Source organism: Sceloporus undulatus, chromosome 6 (genome assembly GCF_019175285.1).
Source record: "Sceloporus undulatus isolate JIND9_A2432 ecotype Alabama chromosome 6, SceUnd_v1.1, whole genome shotgun sequence".
NCBI classification, from domain to species: domain Eukaryota; kingdom Metazoa; phylum Chordata; class Lepidosauria; order Squamata; family Phrynosomatidae; genus Sceloporus; species Sceloporus undulatus.
The window spans coordinates 62741149-62766887 of NC_056527.1; the positions used below are offsets into that span (position 1 = coordinate 62741149).

Sequence of the window (25739 nt, forward strand, 5' to 3'; positions counted from 1 at the left end):
TGTATTTTGAAAGCAGGCTTTAGTAAATCAAAATCACTAAAAACATTGATTGTGTTTTGCACTTATACAGGTGGCCCTCCATACCCACAGATTCCTTATCCATGGATTCAAGCATGGCTTGAAAATATTCTAACAGTATATAAATTCTAAAAAAGCAAACCTTGGCCCCATACAGACAGGCCAAAATAAAGCTGCTTCGGGTCACTTTGGAGGTATGCTGTTTAAATGATACATGCGTACTAAGAGCACAGAAGCTATGCCAAAACCATGCTTCAGTCCTTAGTACTGGATCATGGCTTTGGCACGGCTTCTGGACTCTTAGGACGCATGCATCATTTAACCAGCATACCTTCAAAGTGACCCGAAGCAGCTTTATTTTGGCCTGTCTGTATGGGGCCCTTGATTTTGTCATTTTATATAAGAGCCACCATTGTATTTAATAGGAATTGAACATCTATGGATTTTGATATCCATTGGGGGATCCTGGAACCAAATCCCAGGGGATATCAAGGGCCTGCTCCAGCGATGGTGTGCCAAAGGACGAGTCTTTGAAATCTTTCCCTTCCTATGAAATTCATCAAGTGGCCAATACTTGGAAATCTCTTCCTAAAGAATTTATCCAAAATTTGGAAGAAATGGCAAAAGAAAATAATTTCAGTGCCGCATCCTATTAAGTCTTTTAAAACCTTCCCCTTATTTTAGGATACAGCTAATTGGGGCTACGTTAAAGAGTGGAGAAAGTTTTGCCTATATAGATTCTCAGGCTATTTAGTGCAAGTTGCTCTTGGAAATGTTTGCTTTTCCAGGTTTGTGATACTTTCTACATAAATAAAAACTACATTTGACAAAAGGACGATTTTTAAACCTGTAGAAGTGTAAAATGTTTGTAAGCATAGTCTGATCCATTAAGACATGTACAGAAATACATGCAGGGTTTTTAAATAAAAAATAATTCTCATAGTAACTGCATACAACACACAAAGAGGAGGAAAAAGGAAGGAGTCTGTGTAAATGTCCTTAAGAGCTCTGTCTATACCTAAACAGCTCCTTAGGCTTTTAGGTAAACCTAGACTGTGTGCAGAGGATAGCTTTTCTCAAACTTAAAGGCAATGCTGCAGAGCCATCATTGCTCACAGCACACACATTAATTCCTGTGTCATGCTGGTCTATCTGGTCATCATGGCTTTGCAGTTTTTCCTAGTTTCAGCTTGCATTTTGTAAACTGAATGGGGGGGGGATTCAATTTTTGCCGCTGTTCACCATTGTGCATTTTTGGCAAAAACCTGGCTGAAAGAATGACCTTCAGGTGACTAGGATATAACCTCTGGTTTGATTTCCAGTGCTTTTTTTGGCTGGTATTTCGATGATTTTCTTAATCTAAAGCAAGCTGACAAGGGGTGGAATTCAAGTCGCCACCCTCAGTCCCTATATTGGGAGAAAGGCAGGATATAATAATAATAATAATAATAATAATAATAATAATAATAATAATAATAATTATTATTATTATTTTGCTGCACTCTCCTGCTCTGGGCAGCCTTTTGTTCTATTTTAAGATGAGAAAATTAAATTGGAGGAGCCTCAAGGTTTTGAGGATTAAAAATGGAAATGGTGGCCACATGCAGCCTATGCTCTGCACTCCCACCCTGCTCTAAATAATAATAATAATAATAATAATAATAATTAATACCCCGCTCTTCAGCTAAAAAGCAATCAGAGTGGCTTACAAATTGTTAATTAGACATTAATAAAAATATAAATAAATAAATAAAAATAGTCTCTCTCTCTCTCTGTATGTGTCTGCATGTGTGTATCCCAAGCATATATTTCTGCATTTGAAGGTCCTCTTTTAAGAAAAAACTTATTCTTTTGATATTCTATTGATGTGGAGTATACATAGGTCTGTGTGTAACATCATATGACTGCTCTCCTGATTAAGTTATTGCATTTATGCCTTCTGCCTTTACACTCCCAAGATTGTATGAGGAGGCTTTTCAGATCCCTGATGACTCCATTTCCTTAAGGAGCCAAGGTCAAGCAGAGTCACATAGGGCCATGAATTGATTATAAGAGTCTCTGTAATACAGCTGATTCTGTGACCTTTGCAGGCAAAGCCATATTCATATATAAATCATCATAATTAATACACACACACTGCTACCTTGAAAAGGGCACTGTTTATTTTGCAGTGGAACTATGAATGTGTGCCCAGGCGCTTATCAGCAAAAGTGCTTTTTATTTACTGGCAAAGGAGAGAACAGAGAATTTAATAATACTGTATAATATAATATAATAAAAATAATTATAGTATACAAGAAAAATGGGGGAGGGGAAGTCTGTTGCCTTCTGCCATATCATGTGCCTTTTATCCAGCAGCTCTGATTTTTATATTCAACACTGTATAGAAATATGTGTGTTCATATATATATATATACATATACACACACAAACACACACATAGTATATGTATATATATATGTGTGTGTATATATATATATATATATATACACACATACATACATACTGTATACATAGACATATATTTTTATGTGTGTGTATACAATATATACATACACACACACTGTATATATACACACTTTAACTGCCTTGGCCCAGTGTTTGGGGATTTCTATGTGTGTGTATACAACGTACATATAGCATGTGTGTGTGTGTGTGTACACACACACACACACACACACACACATATACTTTAACTGCCTTGGCTCAGTGTTTGGGAATCTTGGGAATTGTAGTTTATTGTAGCACTAGAGTTCTCTCTGACAGAGAAGGCTCAATGTCTCACAAAACTACACTTCCCAGAATCCCCTAGCATTGAGCCAGGACAGTTAAAGCAGTCTCAAACTGGATTATATCTGTTTTGGCCCACAGATAGGCCGACTAGAAGCTTATAAAATGGCACAAGAAGGGGGACAGAGCTCAATTCTGAGGGGGGAAAAGTGGTTTGCACATAGGCGCTCGCTTCATTGGCTGAGCTTCACGCCAGTCATCCTCTTGGCCCGCCCACTTCAGCTAATCAAGTTCACACGGCTTTTCAACAGCGCCAGCGAGGCGGTTAGGTTGAGCACACAGGAGGGGGGAAAAAACAAACAAACAAGGAATGGTTCTTGGGCGGGGCTCGCGGGGCGCATGCGCATTGTGCGGCCCGGCTGTGGCAGGCGCTGAAATTCAAATCTGAAGGGCGGTTGTCTTCGTTGCAGAAGAGGAAGAAGGTGTCTCTCGCCTTTGGAGGACGCGGCTGGCAGCCATGGACCCCTTCACTGAGGTCAGTGCAAAGGATCCAAAACACACTGCGGAAATAGCCCAGTTTGGGACCGCTCTAACTTGCCCTGGCTCAATGCTAGGAATCCTGGGAGTTTAGTTTGGCGAGAGACATTTAGTCTTCTCTATTACAGAACTCTGGTGCCACAATAAACTACAAATTCCCAGATTCCCTAGCTCTGGCCGGGCAGTTAAAAGCAGCTTCAAACTGGGTTATTTCTTGGAAAGAAGAAGCCCATTGACCTTTGGTATCAGGGGGGATGCCCTTTTCCTTAAGGCTGCCTTGGTTTTGGGACCTGAGTTGTTGCTTTTTCATTTGCTTTCCCTGCTCAAAGCCTTTTGGTTGTTTCCCTGTTTGCCTTCTGGCTTTCTGGGGCTTTAGGGAAGACTGATAAGGCAGAAAGCAAGAGACCTCTGGAAAAGGTAAGGCTTTTCCTTCAGGGACTGGAGTCATACTGGAGGAAATGGTAAGTCTGCCATCCACACTGGGAAATAACCAGGTTTGAGAGTGCTTTAGTGGGCCATGGCTGAAAAGCTATGGCCTTTGTGGGATGGGATTTGTGGTGGCCCCCAGCGCGGAGCTATGCTCCGCTCTGGGGCCACCACAAACTCCCATTCCCAGAAGGCCATAGCCTCCAGCCATGGCCACAAAGCGCTCTCAAACCAGGTCATCTTTTCCTTTGTATAACACAACACACAAATGCCTTCTTCTTTCTCCCCCCCCCCTTCTTTTGACCTCACTGGGAAAGAATGAACCCAATATGGGTGTGGGCATCCCAAGAAGCTTTTTGTGCTTCTCAAGATGCCTTTAGGAACTTGGCATTCACCACTAACCACCTGAAGTTCTCCCGACTTGTTTTCATAGAGATCGTAGAGTTGGAGGAGACCGAAGAGGCCATCCAGTCCAACCCCATTCTGCCATGCAGGACACTCTCAGTCATAGCATCCCCACTGACAGATGGCCATCCAGGCCTTGCTTAAAGACCTCAAGGAGGAGGACTCCACTACACTCAGGGAGTGTTTCCACTGTCACAGCCCTTACTGTCAGGAGTTCCATCCTAATGTTGAGGTGGCAATCTCTTTTTCCTGCAGACTTGCATCCATTGCTCCAGGTCCTAGGACTCTGGAGCAGCAGAAAAACAAGCGTTGCTCCCTCCTCAATGTGACATCCCTTCAACATACTTAAACAGGGCTTATCATATCACCTCTTCTCCAGGCTAAACATCCCCAGCTCCCTGAGTCGTTTCCTCATAGGCATGGTTTCCAGACCCTTCACACATTTTAGTCACCCTCCTTTGGACACGCTTTGCAGGGCTTCTCTTTAGAAACTAACAACTTTTGTATATAATGAAATGATTAGGTAGGGGCTGACTGATATGGTAAAAGGAGGAGATTGAAAAGTGTGGTTTTAGTACAGCCTGGCTTTAGCTTTTATACAAAAAAACCCTATTACACCCATCCCTCCGTATTTGTGTCTTTGTAGTTGTGATTTGGTTATCCAAGGATATGTTAATATGTCCCTCTCTAGGATATCTAGGTCCTCCCAGCGCAATCTATGGTCACTTTAACCAAATGTTGACCACAGAGTTGTACTGGAGAAACGATTGTAGCAGCAGAGAGCAATTTATTAAATGATAAAGTCGGCTGTGATGTGTGTGTGTCCTCTCAGGTTAAAAACACAGTGTTTTGTTATATGCGGTTTTCCACACTCACAAGTGTGCCCCTAACCCTAGCAAATGTCTCTGTGTTGTCTATAACTTCAGTGGTCCTCAAACGTGTCCTTTAAGAGATTTTGGATTTCAGCTTCTAGAAGCCTCAGCCATGTTGGTCAATAGTCTGCGTCATTCTGGGAGCTGAAGTCCAAACTCGGATAAGAGCACCGTTTGAGGCCACTGCTATAACCGGTGTTTAAAAGCTACTGTCATTTTAAAAGGTTTTGTGTAGCTTTGTTCTTGCATGGTGGAATAATGATGGTTATTGGCGGTTTATATCCTGTTGGTAATCCCAACTAGAGTAGTAGATCTCAGATCCAAAACACACTGCAGAAATAATCCAGTATGAAGCACTTTAACTGCCCTGGCTCAATGTTAGGGAATCCTGGGAAGTGTAGTTTATCGTGGAACCAGAGCTCTCTGAAGGAAAGCTAAATGTCTCACAGAACACAGTTCCCAGAATTCCCTAGCATTGAGCCAGGGCAGTTAAAGCATCTCAAACTCGACTATTTCTTCAGTGTGTTTTGAAACCCATGGTGCAACACAGTAAAGCGCCAAACCTCTGGCGCTGGCGCTGTCTAAAACTAAAAGAGGATAACCCTCTTGTAGGTTCGCACAGTAATAGTAAATGGTGATAAAAACTGAAAGGAAAAAGAAACACACATGTCAAGAATAACAACTCTTTCACTGCTAGATGCTCTGGGTTGTGATCGTCCTGATATTTTTCTGAAGTATGGTGCAACAACTTTCCAATAGTCCTTGGACTCCTGACTAATGACAGAAACCCTGTAATGATAGCCCTATACTGTCACATCTTTAAAGGACTAACCAACAAATCCTCACACTTCTACACTTGGGCTCTGCTGAACTAAAATTATTATAAACTATGTCTTAAATGAAAAGAATATTGATGAAGCTGTATATCATCTGTAATTCAGTACCGTCCTTACATAGCAATGCTATGGATTCAGACGTCTAACGGCTGTATCCAATTTTAGTCCCAGCTACAGTAGATTCACTGAGTTAATGAGACTGACATTACGGCTGCGTCATTATTTAGACTAGTCCAATTCTTTCAAAGGTGGTCTCTAGTTGGAGCTAAAATTGGATTTAGCCAGTCCAAAAAAAGTATGCATGATAATTTTGGTGTGGTGTAACGGTACAATTTTCTTTAGACCTGATGAGTTCATTCACTTTATTCCCAGGAAAATGTGTGGAGGACTGATAAATTGAAATTGGTGTAATTTTCTTTGCTTACTTTTTAGCAACCTTTTAAAGTTGCAGCCCTAGATATACTTCACTGAAAGTAAGTCCCACTAACACTGTAGAGCTTATTTGAGTACCATGCATAGAATTGTGCTACGGATGCCATTTATCATAGATAAAGTAATTTAAGGGACTAAATGCAACTCGGTTTAATAAATCCTATTTTGGAGCAGTTCCTTTGATAAGGAACTTACCCAAAATGGCATAACTGTTGTATGTCAAATGAATGGTTATCTTTTTATGACGCTGCTTTCAAAACATTCAGTTTTTCCTCCTTTTTGGCCGTTGGTGATCTTGACAAAACAGTTCTGATGAAGTTCCTTTTTCAAATGCTGTTTATGAAAATGAACTTCGTTGTGTGTTGTGCAGAAAGATTCCCTATGGTACACCCTCTTACAGATTCAATGGAATGAATTTTTTAATTGTAGTGCAGATGTCAAACCTGTTTTTTCATTTAATGGTGGATCAAAAATTTCGTAATATTGTGAGTGTACTTTTTTCCTTGAAGTATCTGGCTCTCAAAAGGGATTTTTGTCACAAATATCTCAAAATATGCATCACTGATAGACTATGAATGGACAGTGTACCACTATTCAGTTTTGGTGTTTGTTTTATTTTGTCTGGGGTCCTTCTCCTTTGGTTATTAAATTACGCTTCTGTTCCTAAGTACATTTCTTTGTAGCCTTCAGGTTGATGTTTTTGATCATTCCTAGTTTCAGGTGGCATGAAAAAGATTTTTTCCTTCAATATTAGAGGGCACTTCTTCAGAGAGTAGAGCCTAATGAAAGATAGCTCTAGGTGTTCTAAAAGAAATGGTAGTTACATTAGTTCTATTTTGTTACAAGAAAAACACCCTCACTAGACCTGTGTTTTCTGCTTCAGCAGTTTCCAGTGCCAAAGTAATGAGTTACATTTTTAAATCAATTGGTGTGGTTTTTTACAGTGGAACACCTCAAGCAGAAAAGGAAATTCTTTTACCTGCTACTGGCCTGTTCCAGACTGGCCAAAATAAAGCTGCTTCGGGTCTCTTTGGAGGTATGCTATTTAAATGATGCATGGGTCCTAAGAGTCTGGAGGTTGCGCCAAAGCCACACTCATTCCTAAGCACTGGATGCAGCTTTGGTCCAGCTTCCGATCTTAGGATGCATGCATACCTCCAAGAGACCCAAAGCAGCTTTATTATGGCAGTCTGTAACGGCCACTTGTGGCATACATGCTTATGTTTTTTTCTGAAGGTTTTTCCCCCCAACTGTGATTCAAAGTGGGGAAAATATTGCTGCATTTTTTTCAAATGAACCCATCTTAAATGTGTTTTGTCACATAAGACTAGACTATGGGGCTAAGCAGATGGGCATCTAGGAGCGACCAGAAGCTGCCCCCCACTGGTGAAACACATGCTTCTGCCCCAAGGGTGCCTGTGCCATGGTCCTAAATGGACTACGGCAAGGAGTAGAAAGATCCACTCATTTTGGGGTCATTTTTGGGCCGCCTTAGGCGGCCCCAGCATCCCGAATGGCTTCCAGCGTTCTGGGGCATGCATCGTCTAAGCGTCATGCCTCTGGAGCAACCGAAGCTGCCCCGTCAGCCTAACTTTTTCAGGTATGATAGTTCATTCTTTGGATTAACTGAGGGAAGGAACTTGGAAATGAAGTTTGCGATTGCCCTCCACCATACTTATATATTCAGGTTTGTGTTGAGGTGGTGGGATAGCATAAATTTATGCAAGCATCCTCATAAAGCAGGGTGGATTTGTATGAAATTGCAATGGATACTCAGCTGAATTAGAAGGGACCAAAACATTTTCAACTGAATTGGGTGATGCAGATGAAGGCCAAGTAAAACTACCTCAGTTCATCTTTCTGGGAAAAACGATTAAGACAGTACTGGGCGGCTGGAATAGGGGCAATATTTGCTCCTGCTTATCCTGGCAGGCCACACCAGAACACCGTTGGCACGTAAGTTGCTGACCATGCCTATGATGGCAGAGATGGGTAGTGACTAAGGGGGATTTTGGTTGTTTATTTTTAACATATTAGTATATTATTTTAGTATTTTATTTATAATGTGGTTTTTATTGTGCACTTTTTATTGTATATGTTTCTGATGTACGCCCTTTGGTGGAAAAGGGCATTATAAATAAATGTTATTATTATTTTTAGTAGTAGTAGTAGTATTAACTGGAAGTGATGCCATGTCCAGTTCCTGCTTAGGCTGATTCTTTGCTATTTTGGGAGGTCAGGTTGGTGGCTAAATCTGTGGAGGGACATATAACCCACATTTATGGATGTTTAAAGTATGTTTTGGACCATTTGTGAGTGAAAAGAAAGTACCTACGGGGGGGGAGGGTTGTCCAAGGCTTTAGGAGACGACAAAAATAGGGCTGGAGCTGCATACAACCCACCACTATCCCATGTAGGGAGGTGGACCTGGGTGAAGTAATTATCCATACCAGAATTAATTTCACCAATAACACCTCCTGGAAAATCCGTTAAACTATAGGTGCTGGTTGTCATGCATCCAAATATAGTATTTACTGTATATACTCATGTATGTCTAGAAATGTAGGTCAAAAAATTGACCCAAAAAACCTGAGTCGACTTATCCATGGGTCAACAATGTAAGTACTCTGTACCTTAACTCTTATTTAAAAGAAGAAACCATCCCCTGGTGAAAAGGAAGAGTATAATCTGTCCTGGAAGCACTGACTCCCTCTTACTCTCTCATCCATCCAGCCTTAAGACTGAGCACAAAGAGTTATGTCTGCTGGAATTTTGTAAATTCTTTGACATTGTTTTGCTTTGCTTCATCCTTTAGCTCCTTTGCTATATGCCCCTAAGTCTTACCCTCAACTTATCCACAGGTCATATCAAAATCCATAATTTTGCCCCCAAAACTTACCCTTGACTTATACATGGGGTCAACTTATATATGTATATATGGTACTTCTGGGAAAGTTTTTACGAATAAGTGTTTTCAACACTTGCAGAAAATGACTCTTTTGCAATTCAGCCAGAGGAAATGCCACCTCCTGCTGGTTATGCTTGTTCATGATCTCTTCTTCCCTTTCTTTCTCTCTCACACACACCCTCCTGGTATTTTGGGTGCCATTCAGAAGAGTAAGAAGGGTAGCTGTCACATTCTAACAACTGTTTTCTATTGTGTGTATCATTTCAGAGTACTATCATTAGCCGCCAGTTGCCTGCTATCCATTTAGAATTAAGGTGACTTTCTGAAACTGTGCCAATCAGAACTGACAGGTTTCGGAGCTGAAGCTTGTCTAGCTTATCTATTCTGTCATTCAATAAATTGTGGCAAGTGCTACAGGCATTTGCCAATGTCCAAGCTTGCTCCGTAATTTCTGTGAACAAAATTAATAAAATTGGTAACACAGAAAGTCTCCCTACCTATTCATAGGTAGAAAGACTGAAGGAAGAATTGTCACTATATTAATATACCACTTCCATGCAGTGAAAGTGACTTGTTAATAATCAGATAAATCACAACTGTCTTCTGCAAAAAGTGATCTGTGATCTTTGTGAAATGTTTAGAAACTTTTAGAGCGAACCCGTGCAAGGAGAGAAAATTTACAGAAGAAAATGGCAGGACGGCCAACAGCTGGATTGCGAACTACAACACAAACAAAGAGGAGCAGAGAACCATTATCAGAAGCTGGTAACCAGCCACTGCAGCATAGCGAAGAAGGTATTTTTCACAGCCTGTGTGTGTTATCAGGTTTGCAGGTTTCTGTGCATCGGCTCTTCACTTGTCCATTAATCTTTTTCCTTCTGGCAAATTGACATTAAAATTAATAAAGATAAATGGCTTTCATTCAGCCGTTTAAACTGTGAGTAGTAGTTTTAATGATGTTTTAATATGGCTTTATTGTTATTATAGATTGTCTTTGAACCTTTGAGCTAATATTTGTGGGAAGAAGTTAGGTAAATATTATTAATATATAAATTATTATATTATATAAATATTATTATATAATATAAATATTATATACTATTTAATACAGCATTAAAAACACTATTAATCCTGGTTGAGTCTCTCTTATCCAAAATGCTTGGACCAGAGGTGTTTTGGAGTTGGAGGGGATAGATTTTGGAATACTTGAATTTGCATATATGTACATAATGAAATATCTTGAAGATGGGATCCATCAGAAAACAAAAGTGTCATTATCTCAACCACCTATGAAAAAGGGTTTGAATGTTGGAATATTTTGGATTTCAGAATTCCGGATAAGGGAGACTCAATCTATAGTTCACATAGGTCCAAAACACACTGCAGAAATAATCCAATTTGAGACCATTTTAACTGCCCTGGCTCAATGCTAGGGAATTCTGGAATGTCTAGTTTATTATGACACTAGAACTCTCTGAATTTAGCCTCCCTGAAGGCTAAATGTCTCATAGAACTACAGCTCCCAGAATTCCCTAGCAGTGAGCCAGGGCAGTTAAAGTGGTCTCAAACCAGATTATTTCTGCAGTGTGTTTTGGACCATAGTTAATAATAAAATGACATTCTGGACCTGTAGGATATCTGCTAACATTTAGATTAACAGTAAATTCTAGGATTTTTATAAGCAAAACTGCTGTCATGTGGATAATCTGACTCTTTAATACATTTTTGCAAGCAAGGCAGTACAGAAGAAGCTTGTTAAACAAGAAGCAATTCTCTAATACAGTATGGAGAGTCTAAAGAGGATGAATTCTTGTTCTTTTATGCACACTCCTAATACTTTCCTAGCACAGTTCTGTTTTTACTTCCATTTTGATTTTAGCCTAAAATATATTCAGTGAATTGTTTGTTCTTTTGAAATTTCTACAGAAAAACCAAGTACGAAGCCATCACCTTCCAAAAGACGTTGTTCGGACAATGTGGAGGTTCCAGTTTCTAATTCAGAGAATACATGCCCAATTAACCCTTCTTCTATAAATGATGTTCCTCCTGAAGGGATTCCTACCCCTCAGGTTGTTGTATCACCCATCAAAACTGAAGAACAGGACCCTAAATCTGGATTAGCTTCTGTTACTTCAGTTAAAACACGTATGCAAAAGCTGGCTGAACAACGACGCTGCTGGGATAGTGGTAAATATTTCACTTTCCATTATATATGTAGCCAAAAAATAATGACATAAACAGTACAATGATATAAACAAGCAAAACATGAGATTTTAGTATCAGGACATATTGAAGATGCAACTTTGTAGAAAGCAGTCTTAGTTTTTGGGGGGAAAGCAGGATACTGTATAAATAAATATAACAATCATAAATAAACAATACTGATGCAAGAAGGCAGATTGCACTTTTGGCAGTTGGAGTAAAGATATGGCAGAATGCAAATATAGTGTAGTGATGCAAACATGCCATAATATGATTGTATAGTTTTGAAAATGTTTATTTTCAAAATCATATAATCAAATTAGAGTTGTTAATAGGGGTGACTGGGGCTGGAGCAGCCTCAAGCCACTCCAAGCTGCCAGTCTGCTTGACCCCATAGTATAAAAATATTTGTTCTGCATGTACATTAACAGATATGTTAGTTATATGTCATCAGCAGGCTGAAAGGGAAAGGACTTGATATCTTCACCTTATTAATATGTTGCTGTCTCATTTCATAGAGGTGATTTTCACTTGGCAGAGCCAGCCAAAGAAGGTTGTTCCACGCAGTTAGTGTTGCTTTATGGTACATATGAGGATTCTATTATATGTTAGGGCATATCTATATTGTTTTCAGGCTATAGTATCTTATAAGAACCTCTGTGGGTACAGAGTTTAGATATCTGAAGTATGAGTGTTGCCTTGGCACCAATTTTTAAAACAATCTCATATCTGGGGAAAAGGTGAAGAGTAGCCTCTTTCGTCTTTTGTGCCATTTGTATTTAGAATATATGTACTCTTGCTTCAGAAAATTCTTAATCTCATTGGTATTTATAGTCAAGTACTCTATAGCTATATAATATTGGTCTCTGTACCATCTTAATTTGCAGATTTGCCTGAAAGTTCTTGCAGCTCGCCTATCCAATCAAAAGAATTTGTTGCTTCCCCACCCAGACAACTCCCTCTTACAGCGGATACCCCAATAGGGCGAAGAGGCCGTCTAGCTAACCTTGCTGCTACAATTGGCTCCTGGGAAAATGACCTAAGTCATCCATCTGCAAAGCAAAACAATACACAAGAACAGCCTGGTACTACTTGTTTATCCAAATTGTCCACTACAAGTGGAGCATCTGCTAGAATCAATAGTGGCAGTGTAAAGCAGGATGCAGCATCCTGTTCGCAAAAGGCTGTTGAGTCATCTGTGAATAAGTCAGCAATCTCTGGAATATTGGTAAGTGATCATATTTAATCTCATGTGATTTCCTATCTAGATCTTCAGAGCACAGGCTGACATATTAGGCAGCAATCCTAAGTGCATTTATTAGAGAGTAAGTAGCATTGAACACATTAAGGCTTTAGAACTTGTAAAACAATCTGTTTAGGAATGGGCTGTTTGAGTAGCACTTTAAGGAGAGGAAAATGAGGTCTGGCATGCAACCTTTTTCACAGAAATTGGGTGCTATAGATAGCGGTTGTCATGAGACACCAATTTGGTCCAATGTTATTCAATCATGACTTGGGTCAATATGTGGGGAATTGGTGTATGGTCATTTTAAATACAATATTAAGCACAGTATGCTGAAGTGAATATTGGCCAGAATCGTGCTTTAACTAGGTGTTTCCTTGATGAGAACTCCCCAAAATTGGCCAGTTTTTAACATATATAGATGCTCTGGGGAAATGCTAATTCCCTTTACAGATTCTTGGTTAAGCTGTACTTGTAAAAGTAGCACTGTGAGGGGATGAAGACATTTGTTCAGGCCTCCTAGATGAACAATTAAAAGTGTGCTTCAGTTTTGGAGCAATAACGCCAGAATTGCTAATGTTGCATTTCCGTTACAGTAAGAACATTTATGCAGAATGATCTTTGTTATTTTTGGTGAAACCGATTATTTCTTACTTCCCACCTTCTAGGGACCTAGTAGTTCTGGAACAAAAAAATCAGGAGTAACTAACAGTAATTCTAAAGAAACTGAGCAATCCAAACTGCTGTCTCAAGAAAAAGCTATTAAGCCTTCACTGAAACCAGCATTGTCTCAACAACCTCTTGCCAAAAACGAGCGATTTAAAGGAACACAAGTACAACTTGATTACAAGGATAAGCCAACCACACCAGGTGACAGGCAAATTCATTCTTTAAATAGCTTTCATTTTAATAATGTTGAACTTGGAACACATACACAAGTGATTTTAATGTTAATTTTTGGGTTTAATCATTATTAATTTAATTGGATTTTAGCTTTGTATTTTTTTAACTAACTTGTGTGATACATGACCTATAGGCATCTTTAAATAACATAAATAATCTTTAAATACATTGCTTCCGGCAGCAAATGATTGTTAGGCCATGACCAAAGCTCTGTGTATGAACTGAATGGAAATGTAAAGTGGTGATGATGGCTTTAATATTCTCTAATGTTTTGCACAATTCCACTTAGGTTGTGGATTTGCTGCAATCTCCTTTGCTTACTTGTCTATCTGTTGATATTTTCCTAAAATTTTGAACTGAAGCTATACTTATTTGTGAGCTAAGTCCCACTGTTTTAATAGGGACTTACCCCCAGTGGCTGCAGTCCTATGTACAAGGATGATATGCTCAGGACCTACCTGCTCCAAATCTTTGAAATGAAGTGCAAATGGGGGACATGGAGAATCATGTCATTTTAAAGATGTTGCAGTTTTTACAAACTGCATTTAGCTTCTTATTTGTTCTGGAGTTTATTGTCATGTATCTTCCTTTCATTATTTGTGCAAAACTGATTTTATGTTACTTATGATATCCTTTGTAAGACTCACTTCAGTTTTGTTGTTCATATTAGAATGGCAAAGGATGATACTGACTAGTTATTGACGCTCAGTAGTCCATGTGAAGCCATTTGAGATGTTGAATATATATAGCATCCATCCATACAAAAGAAGCATACAACAGGTTTCTTAACAGTGGTGACAGCAGAGAAACCTCTTCTGCAGGTTTCTATCAGCCTAGTTTTTTTTAAATGCAGTAACTTTGGAGATGACTTCTTAATAGTTTGCTTTAAGATACCACTAGCAAACAGCCATTGATAGCAATTTCATAGTTCATTTTTTTCTTTTTTGGTAAGTCCTCTGTTTTGGGGCTGGGAAGACTTTCATGCTGTATTGGATGGCTTCTTCCTAGGGTCAGGAAGGAAAAGAATCTGATACTTTCTATCCTTGCTTTATATTTTAACGTCAACCTACACAGCTAAGTTTTGGTGAAGTCACTTTTAAAGAAAGGCTGACTATATCAAGAATGGCAGCATGCTAGAATTTGTATCTTACAACATCACCTCCATTCCCTCAAATCTACTATGTAGCTGGTTTACAAAATCCTAAATTCTCTCAGGGGTGGGGGGAAATCAAAATCCATGTAGCTGAATCATTTGCACTATATTTGCGTATGTATTCAGAATTTAGGCTTTTGACATGGTGGGCCATACTCTTCTGTAAAAGAGCTTCTTATATAGATGGCAGCTTTTAAGATAATTTAAAAATTCCGGTTGAAAACTCCGAATATGTTGAGCAGCGTAGAACTGCCATCTAGAGAAGATTGAAGGTAGCTCAGTCATGAAGTTTGAGTGTTTTAAAAAAAACATTTTACAGTCGGCCCTTCACATTCACGGACTTGGCATTTGCAAATTTTGTTATTTGCAGCCTGCACATGAGTCCCTCCCACCTCCTCCTCCAATGCCTAGGACAGCTTGCTCCAGCTGCCCCAGGCATTGGAAGGGATGCGGGATAGGTTCGCTGTAGCTGTAGCTAGCTGTCCCAGGAAATGGAGGGGAGGTGGCTGAAGGCCATGGTTCAGTTGCCTTCTTCTTCCTTTGTCTTTTCCATACAAGGGTCTTGTTCCCCTAACCCTCATGAATGTGAAGGGCCAACTGTATAGCTATCTATATGGTACAGCACTGTGTTTTAAGATGTTTTGATGGTGTATTCAGGCATGTTATATTCATATTATGGGTGCCTTGAAATTTTATTTCCTATCCTTAGTACTTACATTCCATATTTGAACATATTTAACAACTGGCATTTGGTTGTGTAGTATAGAAGGAAGCTTTGGAAAACAGCTTCATGCTACACTTCACATTATTTCTAAATCATGAAGAACCTAACTTGTTAATGAAGTAAAACCCATTGTTCTTATAGGAGGATCAGGCATTAAGCCTTTTCTAGAACGTTTTGGAGAGCGGTGCCAGGAGCATACTACACAAAGTCCTGTCATCGTTGGAGGACACAGAACTCCCATTATTACTCCAAACACAAAGACAATCCAAGAAAGACTCTTCAGACAGAATGAAGTATCCTCAACTGCCAGTCTAGCACATCAACTTAAACAGGTATGACTTACTATCTAGTTAAGAACATGAGGAATGATCATGCCAAAATACTGCATTATACTAGAGATAACGAGTACAAGTTAATGTTACATTTACTTTTTCTTGATGTGTTCAGGAACGTGAACGAGAACTTGCATGCATTAGAGGGCGGTTTGATAGGGGCAGCTTGTGGAGTGCTGAACGAGATGAGAACTTGAAGAAGAAAAGTCAAGAAACAAAACAGGTAAAATGTTGAATCCTATTTTAATGGATCTGTAACATCTACATAGGTAAATGCCAACGCTTTCTGTGTTGTCCTGCTTACTCTGCATGCAAAAATAATGGGTTGAGATGTTTATGTAGATCATGAGTTGTTCCTATAGAAGCAAGTCATATGTGATCTCTATGTGCAGGTTTATGCATTTTTTCCTACAATAAGCATTCCAGTTTTCTTCACTAATACTATGCATTTGCAAATGCACATAACTCCAGTATGTTATAGAACTCCCAAAAGGGCTTTCTATTCCCTAATCAGTCTGATACTCTAAAGCATATAGTGAAACTCTGGCCTGTAGGGCAAATTTGGCATGGTAGATGAGACGCTGGGCTAACACCCCTTCCTTGTCAAATGTTTACCCATCCAGAATAGAGAGGAGAGAATGATATTATCCACTGCCTGAAGGCCATGATTCAGTTGTCTTCCTCCTTTGCCTTTTCCATACAGGGGGAGGAAAGCTGGAGGTATAGTCAATCAATGTTTTGAGGAACCAGCTGAGCTGGTGTCATCTCTCCCCTGCCTCCCCCATCAAAAGAGAGCAAAACATGAGTGAAACCACCATTGCTAAGGTGCTTCCTGGAGAAGCATCCTTCTGGGCAGTGCATCTGTAGAGGTTGCAGCTTCATTCTGCACAGGTTTTCCAGTCCTGAGGAATGTACAGAGTGAAGCTGAATCTCTTGTGAAAGTGCTGACTGGAGGAACTCTAGCTGGAGGAACACTGGCCCAGAACAATGATTTGGGGGGTGGGGTGGGGGGTTAACATTGGATTACAACTCTAGACTAGTGTTCATTTCCTAGTTTGGCCATGAAAACCCACTGGGTGGTCTTTGGCAAGTCACATGCTGTCAACCTCAGGAAGGCCATGGCAAACCACATCTGAAGAAACTTGCCAAGGAAACCCCATGATAGGTTTGTCTTAGGGTCAGCATGAATGCACACAACAACAAACCCTGATGTTATTTGGCTCAGGGTGTCCTTGGGAAAATGCCCCACAAAGTTTCTTCATCACTGTGCTAAAGTAATTTGTTATTGGTATGCCATGTTAAGCTACTTTGCCTTTACAAAGTCTCATTTTGTTCCAAACTGTTTTCTTTGGGTAAATTGGGGGTTGAAGAAGAGGTTATACATTATGAATTCTAAGAAACAATCTGGAATCACGTTTAAGACTTTACAGCATTAGAAATATCTCCTTCAGTTTATATATGCTGACCATGATGTATTTTTTTCCCTAGGAGATTCAATTTCAAGCTAATTCAAAGCATATCCCCAGTTCAGGCGATAGTTCCCAGTTAGCAGCAGAAAAAGCCACGAGACTTGAGACAGTAGCAGAAACCATATCTTCAGGTGAGTATACTCTAGGTTGAAATTGATTATCTGAATATGAAGGATGGTTTAGTGAAGATAAGAAGAATTTGTTTGAATCTTAACGTCATAAATGCTTAGAGCAAATCTAGTTTATATTTCAGAGTATCAGTATTTGTTGCTTTACTTGCTTGTGTAAAACAAGTACTTGCATTTTTATGCAGTCATGTAAGAGATGAAACAGCTAGTAGGATAACTGATATGAGGGTTTTGGATTTCACTTCTCATGTATCCTTGCTATTGGGCATGTTATCTGGGCTGATTGGAGATACAACCCAAAACATGTAGAGCAGCAGGCTGGGAAATGCTGAGCTAGATAATTTTTCCCCTAGAACTTGGACAAGTATACACAGCTAAACTCTCTCCCTGCCTCTTCTACTTTTTAAAATAAAATGCAAAAGCACAAAGTAGATCTCCAGTGAATTTTTAGATCTGCAATATTTACATATATAGGATAAATATATATTATATATGACACTAGTCGGATATTATTTCCCTAAACTTCTATGACACAGCAAATCTTGAGTTTTCGTACACCCTCTTCCCATCCTCTCTTGCTGAATAGAGAGCAGCATGTGGCCTTGTGGATTAGATTAATGTGACATAATTGAACCTTATTACTGTTGTTATACAAATTGGGAAAGGATATGTGAGTAAGACCAAGGTCTCTGTCACACAATGGGAAAGATGTGCCTCCTTAAGATATTGTTGTCTGTATCCAATGTTGTTGTAATACCATGACCTTAGAATTTTAGTAAATTCTGCCAAATTAAGATGTTGCTGAATGAGTGAATTTATCTTTAAAAAGTAGAGGCTTGAGATTTCCTTTGCTTTCAAGAAATCTAGACTTACTCAGGCCACTTACAAACTAGCTTTACCTTACTGAAGCTTTGAACTTCATTTTAAAATTGTTTACTTTATTGAGTCATGTATTGCCTGGAACCCTCTAGGTACTTCAGATTATGAAAAGACAGAAGAACACACTCCTCTGAGAATTTTCTCACCAAAGACTCCTATAAAAGCAGTTTCTAACTCAAAGCTTGAACAGCTTTCTGAACAACAAAAAGGTTTGTATTTTCTAACTTTGGCCTCCTACAGACAGGCCAAAATAAAGTTGCTTTGGGTCAGTTTGGAGGTATGCTGTTTAAATGATGCATGCGTCCCTAAGAGTCCGGAAGCCGTGCCAAAGCCATGATCCAGTACTAAGGACTGGAATGCAGCTTTGGCACAGCTTCTGGCCTCTTAGGATGCATGTGTCATTTAAACAGCATACCTCCAAAGTGACCCCGAAGCAGCTTTATTTTGGCCTGTCTGTATAGGCCCTATTCCTGAATTAGTCCTTATTATATACCTATAGAGAGCCAGTGTGGCGTAGTCGTTTGAGCATCAGACTATGAAGACCAGGGTTTAATGCTTGTTCAGCCATGTAAACCCACTGGATGACCTTGGACAATCATATGCTCTCAGCCTCAGGGAATGGCAAACTCCTTCTGAAGATACTTGCCAAGAAAACCTCAGGATAGGGTCGCCTTTGGGTCATCATAAATTGGAAATGATTTGAAGGCACACAACAACAACAACAAGTACATATTTAATGCTTCAAAGGTTTTACAAAAATCAGTAAGCTTAAACCTTCACAGTGATTCACAGCTATTCTTTAAGAAATAGGTAAATTTGTTGATATTTGGAAAAAATGTCATTGCACAACAACATAATTCATAAGTAAATCATATAAACATATCACTATAAAGCACAACATGATTATAAAAATGAAAAAAGTGCCATCTCAACAGCATTAAATAGCAATAATTTTAACATGTTTATTTTAAAAACATGTCAGGTTCAAACTAATAATTAAAAGCTGATGCAAACAGCTAGAGAATTAGAACCTGCCTGAAAAGACACAAAAGAGAAGATGAAGCAAATTTTGCAAGGCAAGGAATTGTATAGTGATGTGACTGTAACTGAAATTAATTGATCTCATAAAGATAATGCAGTTGGAAAGCTAAAAAAGAGAATAAGACTTGAAATATGCTTCCTCAAAATTTAGATAATAGCAGGAGGACTATATAGAAAATGTTCCTTATTGGCATTTGCAATAAATAGATAGAAGTTTGTTCAGAAATTCACTATTGCTGTAATTTTCTTATTCCTTTGGAAACTTCTAGATTATAATGTGGAAACAGATTGTGAAAAGACTGAAGAACACAGTTCATTGAACATCTTCTCACCAAAGACCTCTGCAGACAGTGTGTCTAATTCAAATCTTGAGCAATCTCCTGCCAAACGCAAAGGTTTGTAAAATAAACAAATATGCGGGGTAGCTGTTTTACCATAAAATAAAAAACTTAAGTACACATGCTGGTGGTATCTTTATTAGCCTAACCAAAAGGGCACAAAATATATTACACTAGCTTTCAAAACTTCTTCATTAAGCAAAAAATATTTTCAAAAAAGTCATGCAAGGAAAGAAAAATGATACTATTAGATTCACAGCTCTGCATCTTAACTTTAAGTGTTTGCTTAAGATAATATTGGGGTATTTTATTTTCTACTTATGTTTCCAATCACTCTGTGACTAAGAGATCTGACCTAACCTTTCTGCCTGCATAAACCCTCAGTACCACTTGCTCAGCACTGCCTTCTCTGTTCCACTAGAGCAATGGTCCCTAAGCTTTTTGGAGCTACTACCCCCTTTCCTCTTGCATGACAACCCTAATATCCCGCTTCCCACATGTATTTCTTGATATTAGGTCACTAGGGGGCATGCAGTGTGCGGACTGCACTAGGTGACATCATAAGTGGAGTGACACCACAACCACCACTCTAGCAATGACACTATTGTTCCCTAAGTGTCTTCCTTTGGGAAGAAACAGGGTGAAGTCAGACTTTGTAAGACACAAAGAGTTCAGCGGAAGAGAAGATGTGGCCAGAAAGTGGGGCAAAAGGGACCACTCCTTTCTCCAAGCACTGAGCTTCAAATATCCTCTAGGAGAAGAGGAGCAGACAGGGCAAGACACGGGATTCCTCTGTCCTCCTGGTATGGCCTGGCCCAGTCTGTGAGAGAGGAAGACACAGGCAGGAGAATCAGGGAGTGAGGAAGGCTGCTGTCTGCCATGGACACAAGAGCCTCCAGCTTCAGGAGTAGTGTGTAGGAGAATCCAGGGATCTTTGATTCTCTTAACTCTCAAAGCAAAAGCCTGTTAGAATGGGAGACAGCAGCCTTTGTCTTTGGGAGTTGGGTGCTGAAGGAATCTAGGGATTCTTCATCCTCTTAACTCCTGAAGCAGAAGCCTGTTGTTAGAATGGGAGAGAGCAGCCTTTAGCTTTGGGGATGGGGTGCAGGAGGAATTTAGGGATTCTTTCCTTCTAAATCCCAAAGCAGAATCCTTGGATTTCTCCTGCACTTCTCTCCTGAGGCTGGTGTCTCCCCTTCTAACATTCTTCTAATGTTTACACCTTAAAAATTCCATATGTCACTGAATGTAATGGCAACAGTTGTGACATAAACAATTCTTAAGTAACTTCTTTGTTCTCCAAACTCCTAAAGCAGGAGGCTGCTGTCTCTCATTCACATAAGAGATTCCAGTTTCGTGAGTGGGATGCAGGAGGAATCCAGAGATTCTTCATTCTCTTAACACCTGAAGCACAAGGCTGTTGTTGGAACAGGAGATAGCAGCCTCCAGCTTCATGGGTGCAGGAGGAATCCAGGGAATGTTTTGGGAGTTAGAAGGATAGAGAATCCTTGAAAGAAATTTGAAAGCTTCTTTTTGCCACCATATTTCCCTGGCTAAACATGTTCTAATGCTTCATTCCTGTCAATTGATTTGTCACAAAATGGCACCCAAACCTCGCAAGATTTTTCCAACCACTACTACTAATTAAATACTAAGAGAGTGAGCTTGTGTGGGGAGGTGAAGAGCAGGAGACATCACTGCACAAAGGAATCAACGTGGCTATGCAGTGGTTAATGGGGACCCTGAAAAGAATTTTCATGTTACTCTCATCCCCAGCATGGTCTTAAAAGCCATTGGTTTTCCTTGTCTTTCTTGCACACCAGTACTTTTACTGAAAGGTCCCCTTCTGCCCCCTTTTCTCTTCATCCCCCCCCCTTCGATCTTTCCATCTCCCTCAGGGGGGGCATACTACCCATTTTGAGGATTACTACATTAGAGAATGAAGGATCTGTTATAATGTTTATAGTCTGGATGTGCTAGAACTGAAAGAACAAATTGGCTGACCAGGTTACTAGGATGGTCAACCCAAGTAGCTAGAATGCATGGGAGATTGCATTTAGTGACTTCAAAGAAATGTATCCAAGTCTAAGATCATATAAGTTATGGGATGGCTGGAAGTCCTCAAGCCAGTATTCCAGCCATGGTCTGTTGCATCCCAGAAGCATTGTGGGCAGAAAGTTATCCAGTTTTTAGCATGCCCAGGATATAAGGGCTTTACTCACTAATACCTTCTGGAGTCTTTGTTTTCTCACTGTTTGTCTCTCATAGTTTCATACTGTTAATTCTGTATGAACTCTGCCACCTTATCTGAACTGTGTGATCTTATCCTTGTTTTTCGGTGAAGACATTAAAAACAATATCTTAAAAATAACTGCTTGTCCCACCTTCAAGACCTTTTAAATTAATGGCTTAAATTTAATTGCTACGCACAACTAGATCAGATCCATTGAACAGTTATGCAAATCCCATTGATTTACTGTGTTTACTCTTATTGGACTAACAGTTATATTTGAGACCAATGAAACCTAGCTGTTGGCGGAAGTGAAAAGGAATGGTTTGGTTTTGGTGTGGGAAGAAAACAAACTATAGAAAATAAATTATTTTAATACATTTTGCATTTTGATTCAGTAAGTCAAGGCATAGAGGTAGGGGCACTGCCGTCCCTAATTTAACTGTCTTTGAAAAATCGATGCTTTTTTAAAATAGCTGTGAAAATAACACTTCATCTAAAAATAAAAGGGAGCCTAGATGATGAGTGTGGGAGATGATGACAAATAAAAATCAAGATCATTTGACTTTGTATTGGAAAAACTGACGGTTGTGCTGTGAGTATGCAAGTTATTGAAAGACCGAGCTGCACAGTATACAGGACATCTGCTTCATTCTCTGGATAATGTAGAAGAGCAACCCATATAACATGGGGTTAGTTCTCTCCTGTAAGCTCAGAAGGCTAGAATGTATTAGCCTTACCTTATGTCTTTGTTTTTCATTTTCCTGCCTTGCCAGCAATACATTTTTAGTGTCTCTCTTCCATTCTTCCTTTTCATGCTAAATCTATTTAGTTCAATTTTCTAAGTTTATACTTTTTTCCTTTTACCTTTACTCCTTCTTAATTTAAAAATACCCCACAACCTCCCCTCCCCTTCTCACTTACAATGGCTTCAACAATAGCAAATTTAAACATGCTGAGAAAAAAATCAAATGGAAACCAGTGATTTCATCAGGAAAAACATAGCAGGGAATCAACACAGGGGCATCTGGAGAGTAGTCTCACTTAGGGGTGCAACTTTTGCTATGTTTGAATAGGCAGCCCAGTTGTTTTTACAATTTGTTATATGTGAATATCACTTGTAATATACAGTTTGGTCTTAAGTACATTCTCAGATGTTTGTGTTCAGTTGAGTTGTATGGACATCTGACAATCTTCTCCACTCAGTTGCTTGCCAAATATTTTAGGCTCCATTAGCCAGGCAACATGGCTAATATTGTCAGGGAGGATGGGAACTGTAATTTGGAAACTATGCCCTATGAGGAGTGACTTAGGGAACTAGGTACAGTATGTTTAGCCTGGAGAAGAGATGGTTAAGAGGTGATACGATTAGCCTTGTTTAAATATTTAAAGGGATGTCATATTGAGGATGGAGCAAGCTTGTTTTCGGCTGCTCCAAGGATTAGGACAAGGAACAATGGATGCAAGCTATGGGTGAAGAGATTCCACTTAAACATTGAGAGGAACTTCCAGACAGAGCTGTTCGACAGTGGGACACACTCCCTCTGAGAGTACTGGAGTCTCCTTTGGAGGTCTTTAAACAGAGGCTGAATGGCCATCTGTTGGGGGTGCTTTGATTGTGAGTTCCTGCATGGTATGGGGTTGGACTGGATGGCCCTTGTGGTCTCTTCTAGCTCTGTGAGTCTATGATTCTAAATCATCTAGTTAGCATGAGGGTGGAGATGGCTATTTTACACTGTAGATCAGACATTTCAGACTATTTGCCTGAGCATGTGGGACTACCTTCTCTATAAGTTATTGCAGGGAGTAGATTTGATAAGTTTCTGGTGTGTCCATCACTTTGGTTTTTTCTCTATATGTAAGCAAATATATGGAGGGGAAGGAGAAAATTTATTAAGTGTTAAGAGATCATGGTTTGTTTTTTTCTAGGTGAAGAACACGAAACTGAGGTGAATGACGAGATGAATAGTTCAAAGGTGATAAATGACATCTTTGATGAAGTTCTTCAAGAAGGTGGGCCTGACATAGAGAAACTTAAAAAAGAAATGAGTATTAACTTAGAAGGTGATAGTGAAGAAGAAGCAGAAGAGACTTTGAACATTTCATCAATGTCACTCTTAACACCCTTAACAGAGTCTGTTGCTGTTGTAAGTCCAGAGGTAAGAAAGGGTACTAAATATGATAGCTTTATTTGTGCACATCTAAGTAGAGTAAGCTCACAGGAAATGAGATAATAGACTTTCAAATGTCCACTGTTTTCCTTTGGATGCTTCCTATATTAACAACAAAATCCCTTCAAATAAATATAGCAAAATGTAACCATTTAAAAATTTGAAGAAAAGTCAACTACCCCTTTCTCTCTGTTATTCAGGTTTTTGCTTCCCCTAATAAATCAGTTGGTGAAGGAAGCAATGCAAGTGATGACAGCCCAAAGTCCAGCAAATTTCAGAGAATGTCTGTCTGCAGAACTGAATCGGGAAGCAGCATTAGCTCCTTGTCAGAGGAGCGCAGTCTTCTGTATAGGTAATAATACCTAGTTTAGAGTGCTTATATGAATTATCATATGATCCTTCTTGTAGTAATGGTGGTAAAACATAAGAGAAGACAGTTAAACAGTTGGCAGCATCCAAGAATAGTCAGGTGTCTTTTTGGAGAATAGACTCGTGGGAAAAGTTGCAGGGCATTGTGACACTTTTGGAATACAGTTGACCCTCCATTTTCTCAGGGGATCCATTCTGAACCCCCTGCAAAAATGAAGTCTCGCATATATTCAAGCCCCATAGGCTTGAATGTGGAATGTGCCTGTGAGCAAGTACACCCCATTAAAAATAACAGAGGTCGCCTCCTCCGTGAATATTCAAGACCGCAGACCTCAAGTCCACGAGAAAGGAGGGGTGACTGTACATGGACAAAGCTTAAGATTGAAGGCAATCTGTTCACCTAGCATTATTCAGGAATTTGTATGGCACAAATCCATATTGCTACGCTCAGTTCATTTTGAAGGGAGCTGAAAGAGCTGGCAGTGCTGATACCAATTTTAGCAAGATCAGTAAAGCAACAACTTCAGCCAACACTGATTTTAGTTGTAAGCCTGTTGTTAGTTGTCCGGTACACTATCTGAAATAGACTGGGTCAAACATCATCTTTCTAAAACCGAATTTTTCTTCCCTGGAAGCATTGATGCCTATCGGTCTCAGCGGTTTAAAGGAACTGATCGTCCTTCAATAAAGCAAGTAATTGTCCGCAGAGAAGATGTTTCTTCCAGACTTGAGGAGAGAAAGAATGGAAGTTCTGACCAAATTAACATTAAAAGCAAATTGCAGGTAGCTAAAACTCTGCCTTCTAGTTCTGGAAAATTACATATTGCGTACATATTCCTGTAACAGTTCTTACAAAGATTATAAATGAATTATATTTCAATTATTTTCATTTTATAAAGTTGTTTGGGCCTACTAGCAACCTGGATTTCAGAAAGGTTTTTATTCTGGGTTGATCTAGTGTAGAACCCATTTAATATCTGGACAAATACTGACTCACAGATGAACAGATTCATATATGAGGCAATATGAATTGTGTTGGATGTGGCTTCATTGTTATGAACACCATAACATGACTGTTGATACAGTTCTGGCTCTGGGCATATACAGTACTGTACCTTTTAATATGCACAGTATTTCTGTACTTCACAACTTAAGTGTAGGAACGTTAACTTATTTTGGCTATCAAACAAAATGGTAAACTTTAGCATGACTGCATCACCATTATTCTCTCATCTCTACCACCCGTTCTTTTTGTATATTTAAAATACAGTACATACAGTTAGGTGGCAGTTTTGATAACTAGGCATAATCTGTATTGAATACAGCAGGACTTCTGAATCAATTCAACTAATAGTAAAGACTGTCACTTCCTAGAACAGTGGTTCCCAACTTT

At 39.4% G+C, this 25739-nt stretch overlaps 1 protein-coding gene across 2 annotated transcripts in view; it reads left to right on the forward strand.

Annotated features, from left to right (window-relative positions):
- The first annotated feature begins 3154 nt into the window (after nucleotides 1-3154).
- The window catches only part of ANLN (anillin actin binding protein), a 44281-nt gene continuing 21696 nt past the window's right edge, over nucleotides 3155-25739 (forward strand). Inside the window, exons 1-14 of one of the 2 annotated variants that reach the window (XM_042475279.1) lie at nucleotides 3243-3283; nucleotides 6257-6297; nucleotides 9806-9959; nucleotides 11091-11351; nucleotides 12254-12594; nucleotides 13278-13479; nucleotides 15531-15721; nucleotides 15837-15944; nucleotides 17210-17321; nucleotides 18290-18406; nucleotides 19508-19633; nucleotides 23736-23965; nucleotides 24178-24329; nucleotides 24982-25129. In XM_042475279.1, coding sequence (XP_042331213.1) covers nucleotides 9854-9959; nucleotides 11091-11351; nucleotides 12254-12594; nucleotides 13278-13479; nucleotides 15531-15721; nucleotides 15837-15944; nucleotides 17210-17321; nucleotides 18290-18406; nucleotides 19508-19633; nucleotides 23736-23965; nucleotides 24178-24329; nucleotides 24982-25129 — 2094 coding nt within the window. In that variant the 5' untranslated portion in view covers nucleotides 3243-3283; nucleotides 6257-6297; nucleotides 9806-9853. Of the gene's footprint in view, nucleotides 3284-6256; nucleotides 6298-9805; nucleotides 9960-11090; nucleotides 11352-12253; nucleotides 12595-13277; nucleotides 13480-15530; nucleotides 15722-15836; nucleotides 15945-17209; nucleotides 17322-18289; nucleotides 18407-19507; nucleotides 19634-23735; nucleotides 23966-24177; nucleotides 24330-24981; nucleotides 25130-25739 lie in introns of both variants that reach the window. The other variant, XM_042475278.1, reaches the window with a different exon arrangement.